The 21564-nt window shown below is 33.3% G+C and overlaps 1 protein-coding gene across 1 annotated transcript; it reads right to left on the reverse strand.

The window, feature by feature from the left end:
• Positions 1-18: 18 nt before the first annotated feature.
• On the reverse strand, positions 19-18906 carry LOC101255186 (uncharacterized). The gene is made up of 20 exons (XM_069295331.1): positions 18516-18906; positions 18350-18419; positions 16228-16270; positions 14785-14862; positions 14545-14629; positions 14237-14319; positions 13831-13888; positions 13585-13698; positions 12623-12677; positions 12346-12442; positions 11277-11312; positions 7494-7630; positions 5578-5648; positions 5419-5472; positions 4039-4181; positions 3088-3228; positions 2120-2344; positions 1295-1354; positions 535-855; positions 19-436 (listed from the first exon to the last, which is right to left on the reverse strand). The coding sequence occupies exons 1-20, from the start codon at positions 18676-18678 to the stop codon at positions 317-319; spliced, it is 2154 nt and encodes a 717-aa protein (XP_069151432.1). The 5' UTR covers positions 18679-18906; the 3' UTR covers positions 19-316.
• Between the last annotated feature and the right edge of the window lie 2658 nt (positions 18907-21564).

Genomic DNA, 21564 nt, shown 5'->3' on the forward strand with positions numbered 1-21564 from the left:
ATTTGTAAGAAAAGAAAATGGAAGCAAATATATCTATATATATAAGACTATGGTAGTTTTTAAAATCAGTATCATGACATATTGTCTTGGCCTCTATTTTCTCCTTCCTTCGTAAATTAAAACTAAACTACTGACGAAACGTGTTTACACGTCGAGAAACTGTATCGAGCTCAATGTACATGACTAAATGGTAAAGAAGCCTAAAATGCAAACAGTTGGGTAAAGGAGGTGGTTGCTAGTTATCCACCCGCTCACCACCAATTCCAGCTTTTACCCTGTGTTAATTTAAAAAAGCCTGCAAATCTTTTGAATCCATTTAGCCGGTATCAGAATCTGAAAACTCCACTTGGTAAGCATTTTTAGGGTCCACGTCGGTCATAGAAGGTGGAACAAGATCGTTTCTTGGGCGAGTTCTTCGCTTTCGCATGGTTGCATCCTGCAAAAAGATACAAAGGTGGAAAAATCCAAGTCAATTTCCAAAGAGGTCAATATAAAAGATCGTTTCAGGAACAAACTGGAAGTGCCTATCACTACCTTTGCCTTTGGCTGATTTGATTGATCAGGCTCTCTGGTCTGCTGGTTTGAACGTTCTGGCTCATTGGATTTCTGGCTTGAATGATCAAGCCCGCTTGACTGAGCTACCTGACTTCTCTTAAACCAAACACTACCAAATGAGATCAGTGCTGCCAGGAGCAAGAAAGGTCCAACTCTTGGATCGCCACTGAAATCATGAACTTTATTTAGGAAGCTTTTGACCCAATAAATCAATCCTCTACTAGGACTAACAGTTCCTTGAGACCAAGATGACCAACTGGAATCTGCATCCTCTGGGACCAATTCAGGAGTTCTTGTTTTCTGCAACAAAATGTATATATAAAGATACAGAAATAGACGAGTTTCCACTGTTTTACATCCTTGCAATAATCCAACATATGAATAACATGAGAAATCATTATCTCATGTTATTGGTCCCGCGTTGATTAAAAGGAGATCGCTCCTCCCACATACATTCATAAAGTACCTTCTAAACTAGTACCCATAATTTCACCCAAGTGAGAGATGATAGATCAATCTCCATATAGATTTAGTAGCAAAGGGTTAATAATTCTGCACATGCAAAGTTCTGGTATATCAACTACACCAACTGGCAACTGCTGTCATGAATAGAGCTTACAATCTTGAAGGAGGGGCGTCATTTATAAGATCCATATTTCGAATCCAAAACACCATTGAACCAAAATATAAGAACGAGATCCTTTTGGTATGAACAGAGAGATTTGGGAAATTAACTTACAAATGAAGGAAGATTCTTTGAGTCGCCATCTTTGATAATCTCAGAAATCCATTGTATGATCTGTCATTCCAATATACCATACATTAAATATCTAGATATAATCATCATGAACGTTCTCATACAAGTAGTTGGCTCGATAATGAAGAGTCAAACAAATCTCAGGATAAACTATATTTTCTTATCTAGATTATTTCTCATGAAATCGGATAACTCAGTCGAATACCATACAGGGAAAACGTTTGGAGAGCCAAATGTTATTTGGTAAAGCATATTACTTGCATGTTCTAAAAGCAAGAGGCATTTGACTATAAATGAGGCAGTCTTGCATGTCCTAGTTGGTTACAAGGGGTTGCTCAAAACAGAAATTCACCAGCTTTTCCGACATCACAACATACGTGCTTTTTCATAATCTTTATGAGGGACCTTGCGTAACTATCTAAAAGTGGTATTATGCGAACATGTGAATTTTGGAAGAAGGTAAACCAGTGGGAAAAGTAAATACTTTAGGAAGGAAAACCAGAGATATAAATGTTCAACTAGAAGCAATTTTGGAAGGAATGTTCATCACTTTGTGAAACAAAGAGACCCGTGGAAGGAACAACTTTGATATTGTCCACTGTAGACGCTGTAATCTGTATTCAACAGACAAAAGAATTGCTCTACAGAGCAAAGGACAAGATGTTTTACATATGTCAGTGCTGCTGTCAAGGAACACTATATAACTATAGCTAGTGAGTTTATACTCAAATCACAAGAGAATGAGATAACCAGAATCATCATGTGACTTGCTATTGTATTTAAGGGGATCTCTGTCAGTCTACTGACCTGTTCAATTTTATTAGAACCACTGTATCTTGCCACAAGCTGAGCTGCAGGATCAGTTTCAACATTGTACAATTCTGAGAATTTGCTGGTTGGCTGTTTTCCAACATCCTCTGTGTCATTCCTATCATAGCGTACAATGAATAGTTGTGCTGTGTCTGTTATATCCCTCATCGGCCCACAGGTCTCGTGACTATTTTCTGAATTAATGTAGAAGAAACAGTAACTCTGTAGAACGGAGAAGCTGTTAGCCTTCAACATGGCAAAAATCATAACTTTGCACAAAGAAGAGACATCCAACATAAACATGAGAACCAATCAAAACTTACATGCTCAGATAAATTATATAAATACAAGACTAGATTTAGAGGAATAATAGCATAGGGAAAGAAAGTCAGCTATATGATTCACATTCAAGTTCAGGGAGCATCTCTCAACTATACAAAGGAAAAAAAAGGTTTCCAAAACATGAAGATTATTCAAGATTAACAACATTTGGATCCAAAAAAATCCAACAGGACATTAGAGCCTACCGAGTAATCAATCAACTAAGCCTAATCCCAAATAAGTTGGAGCTCTACAATATGGATCCTCTATATCCATTATTCTCTAATAGCTAAATAAAATAAAACCATCAAGGTAATCTGTTAATGCACCTTCTCCAAAATTGTGCAAAAGAATAAATAAATCCACAGAAGTTCGCTAGAACTGGAATTTTCAGGAAACACTATAAGAATCTAAGATGGGGGGTCAAATATGCACAAACAAGTAATTGAAAGATTCCTAGTTAAATATCAAAGATGAGAGGTGGTAGGAGTTTGATATTCTCTCCAGAAAATAAATGCTAAAGAATCTAGATTCATGCTTTTCTGTAATTAAGGTGCTAAAGTTAAAAACCACGGTGCTACAGAAAATGTAATCATGTCACTATTTAGCCACAGCAATGCCAAAATTTGAAGGGAGGTGCATACTTTCTGTGCTTCCCCATCAAGCCAGGCAAACGTCAGCCGTTTCTGTTTTAGTGCAAGCAGAGCCGGTGCAGATGGCTGATCTTGATCAACTGCAGTCAAATCTCCATCACTTGAAAGGGTTTCTTGAATCCTGCGCATGGTCTTATGTGGTAGATAATTTACACCATCAGCTAATGTAACAGACATTCAAAGCATTTAACATTTTTTGCATGTTGCTGTTGGAGCCATATGAATCTACGTAAGTGGTGGTAATAATGAGAAGTGCTTGAGGCCCCAGGGGAAGTCTCTAACCACATTTCAGGGTTAAAGGAGTTCACAGAACATGCATTGGAAGGAAGAAATCTTTAGCTTTTATATAGGACAACAAAATGGAGAATGCATATAATTATATGAAGATGCAGACAAGTAGACATCATTATGGACAGATTATTGTACGTGTTGATATCTTATTTATGTGTTCCAATTCTAATTAATCTTTCATCTCAAAGTTCTTAAATATGAATTATGATTGTCTAAATAAAATTCTTAAGACAGTTCTAATTGTTGGAGCATCTTCTATGTATTACCAGGTGATTCTTAGCAACCCACAACGCAGATTCCGTATGATCCAGGTAGTCCAGCATGGCTATATTAACATCAGAAAGGTACATATGCTGAATAGGACTTTATTAGTTCATGTCATTCATGGGCTTGGGTCTTTTGTTGGGGACCTACTCGGGCAGATTCATGGTATTACTAGTGCCAACATCTCTCTCACACACACAGAGTTTCCCCTCCCCCCTTCTCTCTCTCTCCCTCTATCACAATTATCACACTACACCTGCCGCTAATCTCCATACAGATTTTCTAAAACTAGATGGAAAGATAAATCAACTAAACATCTGAAATGGAAAAGCCAAATTACAGTCTAGAAGCTTTCATTAAGAAAAATGGACTATTAAAAGAGCTTACTTCACGCATTTCATTGAGCTCCTGGCTATACCTCCCGACTAAAACAACACAATACCATATCTTGGTATCCTTTCCAGCACGTGAAAAACCCCGCGGATCACAACCCAATTCCTTCGAAGTTATACTCCTCAATTGTGGAAGCACTGAACAAGTATGAAACAAAAACCAGCAAGATCCGTGTTAAAACTATTTCAGGAAAGATTGTAAGACACATACTAGCAGAGGCACAATCTTTGAAGTCTTTTTCCATATTTCTATATCATGATCTACAGCACAATAATCAGCATCTAGTTTTTCTCCATCCAAATTGGAGAATTCAAGACATAGACAAAAATATAATCATCCTTGAATTATGATCACAACACAAATATTGGAACTCAGATTTTCACATGTTGTCAACTGAAAATAAGCCAATCTGAAGATACCAGATATGCATTCATAGAGTGCTATTAATGCCTTTACCAATTTGCATGTTGGTAGTCTTCAACTCACGCATGTTGGTAGTCTTCAACTCAGGCATAGATGTAGAATTAGTTAACTGATCAATGTCATGACTGCTGTGAAAATTCTTAGACCAGTTTGTGCAGAACATGGGAACAAATTTGAAGCAGCTAAATTGCCACAACTATGCCCATACCTTTTCATCAAAAAAAGAGCTGCCACATTTATGTGTACAATATATAAAGAGTTACCACGGTAACTACAGAGGTCACATAAATAACTATACCTCAAGTAGCTAGTAATGAAATATAATTCCTTCTTGCATCTGAGTGCATAGTACTAACTACTATCTATCCCTCAAGAGCCATTTCATGACACTCTAAAAGAGCATAGGCAAATGCACAACGCAGGATGTAACAATTGTTTTAAGACTTCAATTTTATATTGTCTTTTATGTTCACTCGACTACTGCTAGCTCTAGCCACAATGATAATTTGTTGAATTAAGCCTTAGTCAACAAAAAGAAATCTAGGGGAAGTGGTATTACTTGGAGGAACTATATTTGAAATCAATGAGCAATAAACACTCCAGACATCATGGAAAAAGTGATGATGAGAAGTTTGAAGTTGGTATTCTCCTTTACTGATTCTGGAAAAACCAACAACATTCAACAAGGATAAACAGGATAACTTCAGGGGGGAATTTGCTAAAACAATCTATTGCGCCAAATTTTACACTATAATTGCAACCACTACAGTAACATGAATGAAATAAACCTGGCTGACTGGAATGTATATACTAAAATCTCAAAATAACTAGCCAGCACAAACATATCAGATAAAACAATTAATGAAACTAAGTTACCATTTAAAAAAAAAACAATTTATGAAACTGACAAAATAGCTAAAAACATTGGTAAAAGGGAGAAAAGATAAGTACCATGATATTTATTCTTCTCCATAATATCCACAAACAATGAACTGTTCACAGAGCCTACAATCATGTACATTTTTTTAGCGTGCTATCTTAGAGACATCACTTATCACAGCCAGCAGAAGTTATGACAGTATGAAATAAATAAGGAGGGAATAAACTTGCCATGATGAACTACAGGTTTGACACCTGTTTCTTTTAGAAATACAATGGCAGGAGCAGATTCGACCCCTAACCTGTATAGATAGGACAATAGGTCATATCACAAAATATTTGAGTGAAAATTTATCATGGGAGCAGAGCAAAAAAGTATAGTCATAAATAGATAAAAGTTATGCATTTCACATCAAAGAGCTTTGCATTCACATAAAATTATAGCCCCCTTTCTTTTTAATATTAGACATGGAAGAGGAACCAATCATACAAGAAGAGAATATTGCCTGGACAACATGTATTAGCTTACTCAAATCACGTCATGAAAGTTTCATCTAGCAGTGGTCAATAGTATTTTTTGCCTATCCAATCAACATAATGTCTTTCTCAGTTAATAGCTAAATAGATCAATTATGAAGCACTTCAAGGTTACTTATCAAAAGGGAGTACCTCAAGGTACTACTTAATGACACCTGTCCATAGCAATCAATGATCAAACTCTGTTGCCGCCCTTTTATAGGTTAATTCTGTTATTTGTAGACATATAGCAAGTACAAAACTATGATAAACAAGATTTGCAGGCTTCAAATCTGTGAAGATGCTTGGTTCTCCACAACAAAAAACGTTATTTATAACATTACTCGTACACATCCCTATCGGTTGAACTGTGATAAAAAGGCAACCAGGTTTCTAACAGATATAAAATTCCGGATATACGTGGAATACTATTTGTGAAATTTGATAGGAAAAAGAAATTAATAAAATGATCGGCTATATAGAGAAAAGACAGGGGATTCACGTCCAGCCCAGTTAAACTGGAATTGAGGCCCAGCTGATTAATTGCCAGGAGAAATTAATATGCAAGAAAGCTGAAAATAAAGAAGTAGATACAGACATCCTTTAAAGATAATATAATCAGGTTACCTACTCTAATTTAAGTCCAAAACGAGACAAATTATAAAGAATGTGGAAAATGTTAGGAGAATTATTGACCTATGCATTCTTTACAATTTAGGATAAAGAGGAACTACTAAAAGTTGGAATATCAACAACAGAGACTGAACTAGTTATAAAAAAAAATAAAAAAGATAAACTAAGAGAAATAAAAAAATCAAACAAATTCAATAATATAAGAAAATAAAGAGAAATACTCTCTTCATGACATGGTTTAAATTGGGTACTCAAGAACGTTTGTCCTTGACAACGCTTCTCTTTAAATAAAAATCAGATAGTCCAATTTATTTATTTTTAAAAAAGAAAATAGGTAATATGCCTCTTTTGCCCTTTTTGAAAAGAAAACATACTCAATGTGTCGTGTTCAAAATCAGATACTTGTATAGTTAGAAATTCATACTCCAAATAATATCATTCATTTAAGATGAGGAAGTAACTTTTAACAAGTTTGAACACCAACAACTTATTATACCCAGAAAAAAATATATCCATACTTGATCCAGAACAAGATATATTCATAATTCAGGAAATATATTAGATAATTATTTTCTCCGTGTTATAACCATCAAACGCATGCACGTAAGTAGTTTTGTACCCAAAATAAGACTAAGATTTAGAATGATATGACAGTTGAGCTTCTAGTTAGTAATATAAGTCTTCTCTTCCAATAATGTTTTATTATTATTCTTTAGATCTATGTAACCTTAAACTGTTCACCACACAAAATCAACTTCCAAGCTGTTCAACATTCACTCAATGAAAGAAAACCAAAAGATAATGGAAATGAGTGAAGCTATGAGAGATGATAAAGAAGGGAGAGGGAGAATAATTGAGGACAAAAGAAAAGGAAATCAAGAGCCTATTCAACACCCCTCTCCCACCAAAAGAAAACAGAAAGAAAAATTAACATAAGAAGGAAAAGAATAATACACAACATAGAGGGTAGAAGAAACACCAAAACTAGTGTACATTACATATTCCACCACAATGAAGATTCTCCTTCCTGCCATAGCACGAATGCGAATGTAGCATAGGCTGAGTAATTCTTAGCAGCCAGACGTATAAATGGAGTTGCCCGCTCTCCAGTTTGAGAGAAGAAAATGACCTTGACCTTATCATTGAGCAAAACAAGAAACTTGTCAAATTCTACATAAGCAATCTAAAACAAGTACAGATGGCAGCATCCAAGGTACTAACGATGACAATGACAATTGAAAAATATCCGCACATGTTCAAGCTGGGTGTATGGGTGTATTCTTGCCTAAAATAAAATTAGTCAAGCTAGGCTGAATACAATGTGAGTATGCAGCAATCCAATACAAAATACTAAAACTCATGACAGAGAGTATAACAACCCCTCAGTTTCTAGGAAAAGGAAGTTTCTTCCCACAATCATCTCCAACGTTTAAGTTTGGCCAAATCTCTTAGAATGATATAAATTTTCGTCTATCTTGTGTGATGATTAAGTTTGTCTTACAGTCCGGAATTTAAACCCTAAAATCTACGATGTTCAATATTTTGCCGAAAATCCAAGCAAGTATTTTGATGCTGGCCAATAGTTGTCTGATATATATCAACTGAGTAGTGGATCTAGCGTTAGAGCATATTCTTCCTTTCAGGAGCTGGGTTTCAGCTTTAGTTTCATGGATGAGCCATGTGTTTTATAGAAGTGTGCCCTTCAATAGTGATCCTAACAAGCGGTAATATTGAATATTGAAATTAGTTTATTTCAAGTACTTTTGATAGATAGTACTAAGTTCATATGTTAGGCACTTTTTTAATGTCGTGAATTGTGCACTACTCTTCAAAGAAGCAGTTCGCTTCAAGTCCCATTTTGTCAAAATCTTAGAAAGTAGTTATTTCTACTTTGACCAATAGTTTTCCAGGATTTATATAAACTGAGTAGTGGACCTAGTAGCAAAGCATATTCTTCCTTTCAGAAGGCTGGTAAACTTTTAACAGAATGTCGGTATTTATTTTAACTTTAATTTTATATAATACGGAGTCATTTGGTAGTTGGCTAGAGTTATGCAGGGAATAGTAACACAAGGATTAATTATGCGAGAATTTATGTATTATTTTATGTGGAGCTTAGTTTCATGTATTAGTTATTACTACATAAAATAATACATGAATTCCCTCATAACTTATACATGTTGGGGCCGTTTGGTTACTGTATAAGAGACATCTTATTCATGTATAAAAAGTTGCATTTGCTATACTATATTTGGTAGAAGTTTTTTACCAGGTATAAAAGTAAATATAATTTATACTATGTTTGGTTGCATTTTTGTAGTCCTATATAATTAATACCAACATAACTTATGAGGGAATCTATGTATAAAGTTATGTAAGGTAGAAGGTGGAATAAGTTATGTGGGTATTAGTTATACATTTATTAAAGTGATAAATTACATATTTACCCTATTAATTTATTTTATTGTTTTAATTGGAAATTTTATTGTTTTTCCAATATAAGTTTGTTGTTTTTATTTCTTTTTAATATTTAGATCATTTTTATTTCTTTTAATTTATTTTATTTTTTTAATTAGAAACTTTATTGTTTCCTTTCAACATGTGTTGTTTTTATTTCTTATTATATATAGATTATTTTTTTTTCTTTTTATATACTTACCATTTTGATTAATTTATGCAAATATAAATATCTTTTTAATATTAGAAAATTGATTGTATATTTTTAACGGTACATATGTTAATCAAATATTAACATTATATATTATTCAATATATTTCACATTTTATTAGCATGCATTATTATTTTGTAAATAACATTTATTAATAATTTACGACAAGTTTATTATTCAATAGTTAACAATTCATGTATTGTAATCTCTACGTAATTCAATAATATCTACATAACTAATATCCACATATCTAATACCCGCATAATCAAACCCAACATAACTAAACTTGCATAACTAAACCCTGCATAACTAAACCCTGCATAGCTAATACATGCATAACTGATACCTGCATAACTAAACCCTACATAGCTAATACGTGCATAACTCTAACCAGTAACCAAACAGTCTCGTATTAGTTATAGGGGTTTCTAAATTGCAAACCAAAGACTATATTATGTATGTTGAATTCTATACATATATGCAGGATTTAATACATGAATAACTTAAGAGCATACGTTGAAAAGTGTTGCTTTGGGATCTAGATTTTTAAACAATGATCGATTCCAGAAGAAGAGACGGCCTAGTAAAGGTGATTGCATTATAACAAAACTTTATAGAACCTATTGGTAACCTAGCAAAGGCAATGTTTGAGCAACATCCCAATATTTTAACAAACAAAAGCCATTAGCATATCATAATTTAAGTTAACAGCCAAATGCTCTTTAAGATGGTTTTACACTGATAGAGACTACGTGAATGTGACCTTTGATGATTGCATTGTCATGACCTTCTAAAAATATTAATAGCATAAATGCATATGAAGGTATATATAAGGGTTACTCATTAAGGATACTTTTTTTTTAAGCAAGGTAAAGTTATATTCCTCGGTAATCTGGATATGCTGTCAACCATCAAAAAAATTACAGCGCAAGTAACCATAATTACAGATAGCCAAAGAAATCTACTGGTTGTTCTACCTCATCTATACCCTCTTCTTTACACCAAAGATATAAAGTATTAATGCAGTTTTCTTTTACTTTCTGCATTGAATTAGTAATATTCTCAAAACATCTATTGTTTCTTTCCTTCCAGACTGACCACCATATGCAAGAAGAAGGTAAATATAACGGTAACTCATTAAGTATACTTTTTTTTTGGAGCAAGGTAAAGTTATATTTCTCAGCAATGTGGGTATGCTGTCAACCATCAAAAAATTACAGTGCAAGTAATCATAATTATAGATAGCCTAAGAAGTCTATTGGTGTTCTACCTCATCTATACCCTCTTCTTTACACCAAAGATATAAAGTATTAATGCAGTTTTCTTTTACTTTCTGCATTAGATTAGTACGCCCTTTGTCCCTATTTACTTGTCCATATTTCCTTTTATATCTGTCCCTATTTACTTGTCCATTTTAACAAATCAAGAAAGGACAACAATTTTTTTCCTAATATGCCCTTATTTAATTCTAGAAAATTTCAGTACTACTAAGTTGTAATGCATGCTTTTTGGAAGCAGAAAATACATTTATTATACTTGGGGAGTTGCATATTCTTTTAAGTTAAGGGTAAAATTGTAACTAACCTCTGATAATAATTGATGCCTTAATATGTGTGTCACTTCTCAAGTGGACAACTAAATAGGGACAGAGGGAGTAATATTCTCAAAACATCTATTGTTTCTTTCCTTCCAGACTGACCACCATATGCAAGAAGAAGGTAAATATAAGGGTAACTCATTAAGGATATTTTATATTTTTTGAGCAAGGTAAAGTTATATTCCTCAGCAATGTGGGTATGCTGTCAACCATCAAAAAAAATTACAGTGCAAGTAATCATAATTACAGATAGCCTAAGAAGTCTACTGGCTGTTGTACCTCATCTATACCCTCTTCTTTACACCACAGATAGAAAGTATTAATGCAGTTTTCTTTTACTTTCTGCATTGGATTAGTAATATCCCCAAAACATCTATTGTAACTCATTAAGGATACTTTAGTGTGCATATTAATCAAACTAGTCAATTATAATTGCAGCAACTGGCTAGCTCTCATCACTTTGTTTTCTTTCTTTTTTACAACTGAATTAGTTGGGAAGGGTGTAAGAAGTTGTACCTTGTGAGGTTTGCTTTTCAGCAGAAATTCTTGAGCCTGAAATTAAAAGAAACTGTGAATCAGAATATGTAAAACTAGTCAAATATCAAACCATACTTTATTGCATGCAAAGCTTGTTCACAACATTTACATGTGTATTGATCATTTAGGAGTTATCAAATATAAGAATGTGAAAGTGGAAAAACTCATTATTTACAACAAGTTAAGCACAACATTTACATGTGTATTGATCATTTAGGAGTTATCAGATATAAGAATGTGAAAGTGGAAAAACTCATTATTTACAACTAGAAAAATATGTTGTCTGTTAGCCTGTTGGACCAAGCTTTTTGTGAGATGAGGAATGCTTATTATTTTTTGAAAGAAGTAATTATTTTGAAGAATTAAGAAGTTTCGCCTAACCTTTTTTTTAAGGGAAAAAGGTATTCTAAGTAGTAGCATAAACCACTTTCATGCTTCGGACTGGAATCGAAAATTTATAACTTCTCCTCTGAAGCACAAGAAGAAACGGAAGCTAATTTTTCAGGAATACTTGCCAAACTATCCCTCTTAATTTCTCTATTTGTATCTGTGTTATAATAACAATTATGTAAGATGTATAGATTTACCAATCATATGAATATTAAGTAAAATAGTCCAATTATTACTTTCACTTAAATATATTTATAGATACATTTTTTATATATGTTTTTTATTCATTTACAAATTTAGTTAAATAAAATTGAGAATTTAAATTCACAGTCTTCCATAATATATATTTAAAATGATTTATCGGTTAAAACAATATGGATGGAAAAGTGAATCTTTACCCATCTTTTCCTCATCATAATATGACGCTAAAACCACCTCCTTGAAAATTTGGTCAAACGCAAAATTGTTTCTCTAATACTAAGAAAGACATTTCTCAAATCCAAGAAAACAAACTAGCTAAAGTTTTCGTTCCTAAAATCTGATGAACCTGCTATTTCAGTTCTCTCTCACACACTAACCCATCCATCAGTCTAATTGTGCAACGAGAGCAGAATAGAACATAAGATGAAAGCTAAAATCAGTAAATCACATATTTTACCATTGACTCCTTCGAATAGTACCGAATACGGGGCAAACTTAGAATGGACATTGCAACCCAATCAGTAACTGAATCAACGGAAAGTTCACCGTCATACCTAACCAAATAATGAAGTATCATTAGCAAAATACAATAAGCAGGAAATTGTATTGAATTCAAAGTGAGCACTCTAGTTTTGAACTTTAATCAAGAAACATTTCATCAAAAAGCATTAATCAAGAAAAATGTCAGCATGGCAAGAGAATAACCTGAAGAATGGTGAGAAAAGGAAACTCACCTAGACATGCACCTTAAACTTCTACAACCTGGGGGGAAAGCCACAAGTGCTGGAATTCCTGTAAGTGAGGCAATAAGTCAAATTAAAAAGGGTTGAAGAAATGTGGGAACTACATGCAACCTTGTCAATTAATCCATAAAAGCATAATGAACTTCCTGCAACCCCAATTCAATTTTGGTGGATAATTAGACCCCTACAAAAATTGTAAGGCAGCAAAAAAACAAAGGATAAGTCCTAGATGAACATTACTGAAGTAAAAAGACTATCTGATTAATTCAATCTCTTCGAGCTGTGGCCCGTCCCTGGACACTGCTTACGCAGTCAATCTTGATTCCTTCATCTTAGTGCCAAAAATTAGACCTAGTGAGCTAAGTGGTGCAGAAGATTAGTGTATCAAAAATTCTTCTCCTACTAGTTGCACTTAATGCATGCCCCACTGAACATAAATGTATGATTTACACAATACATCATCTAAGGAAGAGATTCATGACATGGCCATTGCCCCGACAATTCAGTTTAAATGTCTCCAGATCATCTACTAGTGCAAAGGCTTTTTTGTATTGTCATCTCATATGTACTCTTTTCTAAATTCAATGAGCTATAGTATATTAAGTCTAACACATATTCCCTCTGATGAATTTAGAGAATACATGATTCAGAACCTAAGAGCAGCCATTACTGGTCAGGTGTTGCAGTCAAGTTCCGAACACCACATAAAGGCAATCAAATTCTTATCTCACTCAATCCAAATATATATATATATTTACTTATTATATGTTAACAATTGAATCCCACCCGTCTGTAGATGATTCGGCTAGAAGAACATAATATCAGTCATAAATATGAACTTCTTCAAGTGTGTTTCAAGTTGTATTTCAGCAGAATACTATATAACAGCTACACTATTCTGTTGAAGCATTTTGGAGGAATGACAGCAATCAAATTCTTTTAATTAAAATACTTTCCATGTCTAAAATATGGTAGTCCACCAGGTCTCTTCTCAGCTAGATATGTGGCAAGTTGAACATCAGCAACATCAATAACTCCAGTATCTGCGACCCCATCTAGCAAAGTAACTGAAGATACAAGGCAGAAGAAATAAAGGGGAAAATACACCAAATATATTAGCAGGGTAAAAGAAAAATATGCCAAATAACATAGCAAGATAAATATAGAATAAATGTCTGCAAGAATATTCAAACCCTTACCAATTCTTTTCCATTTGTTTGAAAATTGAGCACATCGTGCACTCCCCGGAGAAAAAATCTAGACAAGAATTTTGATCAGTGTTCCATCATAGGAGTAATTAAATGAAAAAGTAGAAACTAAACAATGGAAAAAAATTATACAGCTCTCAGAAACTATACGACAGATATGAAGCTAAGTTAGTAACACGGGCTCATTATACAAAAATAGTTTCATGGCATGTCATTGAGCAATATATCTGGCAATGCACTTCATAACACCCAGATGTATAAATGAAGGAGTACATTCTAGTAGATACAACAGTATGCATGGAACTCTCCATGTACAGGGGAGTGAATAGTGAAAGCACAAACTAGTAGATACATTAGCATTTGAACAAGAAAACCAGTTTGGCCACACATAGTTAACCTGAATTAGCAATGCCTTATCAGTTCCAAGCTTGGATAGAAAATTCTCGGAGTTGATGACATCAACAGCATGGTCTTCAGGATCTAAGGTAGAAAAGACAAAGAAATCTGCATCAGATAAACATTTTTTGAAACAGCATCAGATAAACATGGATGATGACTCTTGAAAGAACAAATCGAAACTACACTACAATCACATGAAGTATCATATTATCCCTCGTTTATATTTCTGTTGGGTTTGGGGATGGCACCGGGGCAAGTGCTTGCCTAGCAAAGTCTATCTAAAGTGGTGTTTAGCAGTTTACAAACCAATAGAAATTGTCTCCAGGAGAGGAAAGGTGATTTCTGAAATACTTCTTCCAACGTACTGCTCTTTAGCCTTTTCAACAACATGCTGAATAGGGAAAGAAATACATTAAAACATAAATAGAACACATTAATAGGGAATTTGAAGAATGTACAGATTCCCATTTTTGGTACTAAAATCATCTGCTTTATTTGGAACTGATAACATTAAATCATCTGTACAAACAAGAACAGAAAACTTACAAATTGCTCATCGATGCTGTATAGGTCATAGTCTCTTTTCCAAATCTTATTTGTCAGCAACTCAAAAGCATATCGAGCCTGTGAAACAATTATGCAATGATCATGATATGGGGAAATTCTTGGTATGGAGAAAAAATAAGGCAAATTGGTCATGCTAGGTGGTGCAAGAAGCCAGCAACAGGAAAGTAAAGTTAACCACTTCATAGCTATCCAAAATAGAAATATCAAGACCTCTAATCACAGAAATGGCGGCAACTAGGACATACGATGTCACCAGGAAAAAATGCTATGACGTGTCTTTCAGATCTAACTGCATGCCCATGGTTAAGGGCATTGAGAATGCACAAGCCAGCAATAAGAAAACAAACATAATGACAAGAAGCTAGCAGATAAAGAATCTATCAATATTTGGATGGTTGATATGAAAAAATCTTTCAAGTAAAAGAAAATATTTTTTTTCAAAAAGCAAACAAACTAGTGTTAGAATCAAAAGAAAATGTGAAACGACTAGGAAGATCCAACAGCATGAGAAGAAATATAATGCAATGCAACCTTCTTTTTTTTTAGATTTTTTCCATTAATAAGCCTGGTTTTCTAAAGTTTTCCCTTCATTCATGTCATAGACTTTTTGAGAAAGCCTTAAACTAGGATTGTGTTGCCACCAAAATGGTTATGTGTACCCTCACATAACCTACATCCACTTTTTCTAGGCATGTTAAGTCACCCATCATATAATGTAGAGTCTACAATAGAGACTTAAAATTGGGAACTCGTGCTAGCTAAATGTTGGTCAACTATCTGAAACCATTAAGCAAAATCACTGCCCTTCATGATTAACTGTCCAGTTTTCAAATCCATCCACAAACATAAAAGAAACGTACTTTCACCACAAACTTAGAATGATGAATGGTTTAGTGGGACAACTGAATAAAGATATGCATTAAGTGCACACGCTGATACCACATGCACTCTAACTTCAATTTTGTAGGACAGCAAGCAGAAAGTTGGTCAATTGGTGAGACCAAGGAAATTCAACATTTTAAAAAAATTGAGCTTTGAAGACCATTGTCTAAGGACATAACAATCTGTAAGCATGTACTTGTTTAAGTTAACAAAGATATTGGGTGTTCGCTGATCCATTGCTATAACAAGATCAGGTCCTTGCTTTAGAATGTTAGATAAGATCAAGGCCGACGGAAAATGCAGATCTGACAAATAGGATGAACTTTCACAATACCTTTGCCTTTATGCGGCTATCAGAAGATCAAGGAAAAAAAATAAGGGACATTAGTCACCGGAAAATTTTTTGGCATACAGATGATACTTTTTTTCCTTTTAAAACCACAAGCAAGTTTTATCATGCTTCAGTTTTCATATAAGAAAACTGAAATGCACCATTCACTGTATAGCAAAATAATGTTAAATAAGTGACTGACGACTAACCTTGATAAAATCAATGGTAGAAGGAACTTCAACACCTGAACTCCTGTATAAAATACAAAAATCTCAATACAATTGGTACATAATACATTTTAATGATATCTTCTTATTGGCAGGAGAGGGAGAAAAATAGAGAGAGAGGGAGTGAGGGGGGGTGAGGGCTTTCTATAATAACAACATATTACTGCTTATTATAATATTTTAAACTACAGATGTTTTCCATAAAGAAATTGTAATTTTTGCCATTTTCCATAATTTCCCTATTAAAAACATACCAAGTCACTGGTGGACCTTTTCATTTTATTAGCCAAACAATGGAATAAATTCTTTAAAACACACATTGATAAGAAAGGTGGAGCATAACTGAACCACCCCTAAAGCTAGATCACGAGGTGAGGTTTCACAAAACCGCATAGACCAATTATTCCATCCACCACCAACAGGAAACCTAAGACACGTCAAGTTACAATTTTTTTAAGTATGAAGCGGGATTCTCAAGTTACATTTTATAAACCAAGCATCAATTATGAAACTTAACGCTTCACTTAGCTTAAGGGATAATTTATAAGCACGGTAGAGTGGAATAAGGGTGTGTTTGGTATGAAAGAAAATGTTTTCTGCAGAAATTGATTTCCAAGAAAAAGTTTCTTAAAAGCCAAGTAGGTTTCTTACTTACTTTCTAGTGTTTGGAAAGAAAGCAAGATAATATTAACCCAACAACATTTATATGTCGTTAAGCAAAATACTATGGCGGCTGGAAGAAATGGGGAAGTTGGGATGATCAAGGGGTGGAGGTCGGGTGGGTCGGGAGGAGACAATAAACCTGGAATGTCAATTATGCAACTTGTTTTCCCTACTTCTATAAGGGAAATCATGTTCCTTAAGGAACTTATTTTCCCAAATAAAATGTTCTCCAAATATTTTGACAAACAAAACATGATTAAAATTAGAAAATATTTTCCTCCTTACCCCATACACCCTTATTTTTCTTTCCATAAGTTCAAATTTTCAAAGAGGTGGCATAGTGGAGCTTTGTTTTATCGATTAAGTGACTTTCAAATTGAGCAGAATACATTCGGGATGAGTAGAATGAGTTAGAGGAAGATTAGCGTAAATAAGAACTATCTGCATAAGAGGGTGCAGGATTAAATATTCAAAAGATTATGGTGAACCCATCAGCAAAAGAGGCAAGGATGCTGACTGTCTAAAATGCAATAGTACAGAGTAAAAGAAAAATTAACACAATATGCAAGGATTAAAAGTACAATTGGTGATGTGTGATCCACGAGATATTAGCAAAAGCAAAGATTCATAGTTGGTATTAAACTACCATTTCCGCCTGAACTAGTTTAACTATAACACAAAGGCCAACCCAAACAGAACAGCTATTTTAACAAGGCCCATTACCGAATTTCAAAGTATTCTTAGGGGAGTGATTAGACCTCTAGACTTGGACAAGATTTGAGCATCTACAAATTTCACGACAACAAAATCAGCACCCCTACATGATGGATATACCGTACAAAGTATGAAGTTAATTCCACACACCCTAAAGGTAAGGTTTTGGAGCCCACTTGGCACCCTTAAAAGCTTAAATGAGACGTGAACCCCTTAACAAGGTAGACTAACCACTCAATTACCAGAAAAAAACTCAACCAGGAAATGTTCATGCTCTACTTACAGAGTACAAATATCGAAAACCCCTTAGAGTAAGTTATATCTTTTTCAATTTTCTTTGTTATATATCAATAACCAGTCTCTCTAGCTCCATGACGTAGTGGTGTGGTAAGGTTTGTAAACACTCTACCCTCCCCAAACCTCGCATGTGGGATTTCACTAGGTATGTTGTTGTATATGTCACAGTTATTTATGTTGTTGTATATGTCACTAAGTTATTCAACATATCTGTATTCTTCAAAACTGGTTCCGAACATTTAAATACAACTTGACTGTCAATGAGAATTTTAATATATTAGCTACTTAACCGAAAATTGCGATAAGTATGAAATCTTGTAGTAGTAAAATAATTTAGTGTTGAAACATGAAGGATATACTGACGGGCAAGAAAAGATAATCAAGAACTTGTCCTATTATTAACATTAGAATGCCAGTGAAAAGGGGATACCACTTTGAAGAGAGCTTTTCATATGCCTGATTGACTTCTTCAATTGAACTATGAGCTCTGACACCCAATACTACAAGAATCAAGCCAATTAATTCAAGAAATGAGAAAAACGTGGAACGCATCCTGGAAACAGAATTATGATGAATTAAACAGAGTGTGGAGTCACCATCATAATGCGAACGAGGGAAGGCACGAGGAATCACGATTAGTTGATAGAAGAGCGAAGTAGAGAAAAGTATAAAAGGGATAAAGTAGGCCTTGAGCGTCGACAGCAAAGAAGAAGCGGCCGCTGGTTTTGCCGAAACCCTAGAAACGGAGGATGTCGCCATGATCGATTCCCTGCTTTTTCGGGACAATGTGAGAATTTTCTTGGAGTGTGACTTAAAACTGTGGCCGGAATCCGTTTGATTCGTTTTAATTCTATCGGGCCGAGCCAAGTATTTCCATATTAACGTTTTTGCGGTTGGACACTTGAATTTCTGCTTTTTTTTCTCAAGTAATAGTACTCATTTTATTTCGAATAATTGAATTATGAAGTTTAGCATGTCAAATAAAGAAAAAAATTAATGGAAATTATTATAACAATATCGAGCTTTGAAATAATTTTTATTTATTTTTATTATTTAATAATGTATTTTAAATGTGTATATGTGTTCACGTGAAAACCTTACTATTTATAATAATGCAATATTTATGATGTTCACGTGGGCACATATAACTTTAAATAGTGTAGGGGTAAAAGGCCATTTTCAAAGCTCGATATCGTTACAACAATTTTGGTCAAAATTCAAATATATTTCAAACATTTTTTCCTAAAATAAACATTACTTTCCACCTTTTCACTTATAGTTATTCTTGAAAATATAATTAATTCAAAGTAAAATCATAAATACAAGCCAAAAAGATGTAAATGAGAGGCAAAAATGAAAAAAAATAATCTACAACTCTCTTGAACTTTGAATAATTTACATATTTTGAACTATGAAAAAAAAGACTCTCAACAATTTATTTATTTTGAAATAAAAAAAAATATTACCTCCATCATTTTTCACGTGTCAAATTCAGAATTTCAAGAATCTTATTAAAAAAAATGTACATATATTAAAATTATAATTTATAATATATATTTATTTTTGTTATTGTTGTAGAAAATTTGAAGTTTCTATATTGGAGCTTATTATCAAAATGTATAAATTTGATCATATATAGAAATTTTAATTATGTAATATGAACTGGAACAAAGAGAATACTTCATTTAATATGTTGCTTTATTAATGTATACACTTTGGCACCCATTGGAAAAAAATAACTTTCATGTGATATAGCGTCGATATTAAATAATAATGTTTTTATAGTTGTATGTCATATTGAACGAAGTTATAATAGATGCAGAGGCGGAGCCACCTAAAAAGATTTCAATTGAAATCTTTTTGTTAAAAAATTATATGTAATCAACTAAAATTCTAATTTTATATATAAAATACTATTTTGGTTTTCTACTAAATAAATGCATCATATGTATTTGCATATATATATATTTTATTATCATAGTTAATTATCAACCGACTTTACCTTGTTAGATTACTCCACTGAAATTACTGTAATTGTTTTACAACTTAATAGTTAATATCTAATGTTAGACTAATTGAGATTTGAGTTGCTTCACTAGTCTGTTTCATGGTCTCAATTTTATCATCTTATATATTGAGAAGCTTGTTGATTAGGTGGTTGAGGCTTCAATTCTTGAATGAAACCATGAAATGGCTAGAAGATAAAAGTAGCTCAACCGCTACTTCTTCTATAATGAATATAAAGTAGGGAAATTTCACATATAACTACTTAAAAATAATTAATTACTATTCATAGCTATAGTTTGATAATTACAATTAGTAGTTACACATTATATGGAGGAGAGAGACGAGCGAGTTTGGGAGAGAGAGAGGAGAGAGTCAAGAGAGAGGGGAAAAGAGTGGGAGAAATGTGAATTGTATATGTATATTGGTTAAATAATTGTATATTGTACATATGTATTTGTATATATGGCGAGAGATTGAGAGATGGAGGAGAGAGGTGAGCGAGATCGAGAGATGGAGGAGAGAGGCTAGCGAGAGAGAGAAGAGAGTGGGAGAGAGGTGAATCGTATATGTATATAATTGTATATAATAGTATATTATACATAAACATTTGTATAAATGGCAAGCGAGATTGGGAAAGGGAGGAGAGAGACGAGCGAGATTGAGAGAGGCCAGTGAGAGAGGGCAGAGAGGTGAATTGTATATGTATTTAAGTTAAAAATTGTATATTATACATATGTATTTGTATATCATAGCGACTTATACATATACAAACATAACTAATTATACAAACTCGAAGTCAGTACACGTAACTAATGTATAATATTAGTCGCGAGTTATAATTATAGCAAACTATAACTATGATGAATATTAAATAGTATAAGTTTGATTAATCATATAATTTTCCCTATAAATAATGCGTAAATCTAAATTGAGTCGTTAAGAGGACATATGCATAAAATATTATAAAACACAAATATTTGTCTTCAAATTGAACCAATTGATGCAAGTTCATTGGCACGATCAAGCCAGCTACCACATTCAAGCGAATTGTTCGAAGCACAAATTTCATTCCGCCGATGTACTCAATGACTCATTGTCAGTGAACGATATGGACTTATTATTCAATTCACGACTTAATGCGAGCATAGATTTACACGTAAAATTGATTAAAAATATAATATATAGTAGATATAAATTCATAACTTTTAAAAGATACAATAATCGCAATTTTAAGAATGATAATTAGAGAAAAATTCATATAATATTTAAATTATGAATCCGTCTTAATATTCATTTTCACTTCAAATAAATATTCGAGTGTGAGCTTTTTTTAAAAATGAATCAAACTCCAATTTAAATATGACACATAAGCTAAGAAAAAAATACATAATTCTATCGTCTATATAACAATCAATGATAAAGTTATTAGATCTATCGCAATCAACCAATACTAACTAAATTTTGAATTGTGCTAGTCCTACTACTTGCTCTCTCTTTGGAATAGTATATCTTATTTGACGTAGAATAACGAAAAAAAATTAATATTGTACATTTTATCAAAATTGATTATCCACTTAACAATAAGACAAATCCCCATGGATCAATTTCAGATCCTCCATATTGTTATCGTCATCAAGA

Source organism: Solanum lycopersicum, chromosome 3 (assembly GCF_036512215.1).
Source record: "Solanum lycopersicum chromosome 3, SLM_r2.1".
In the NCBI taxonomy this organism is placed as follows: domain Eukaryota; kingdom Viridiplantae; phylum Streptophyta; class Magnoliopsida; order Solanales; family Solanaceae; genus Solanum; species Solanum lycopersicum.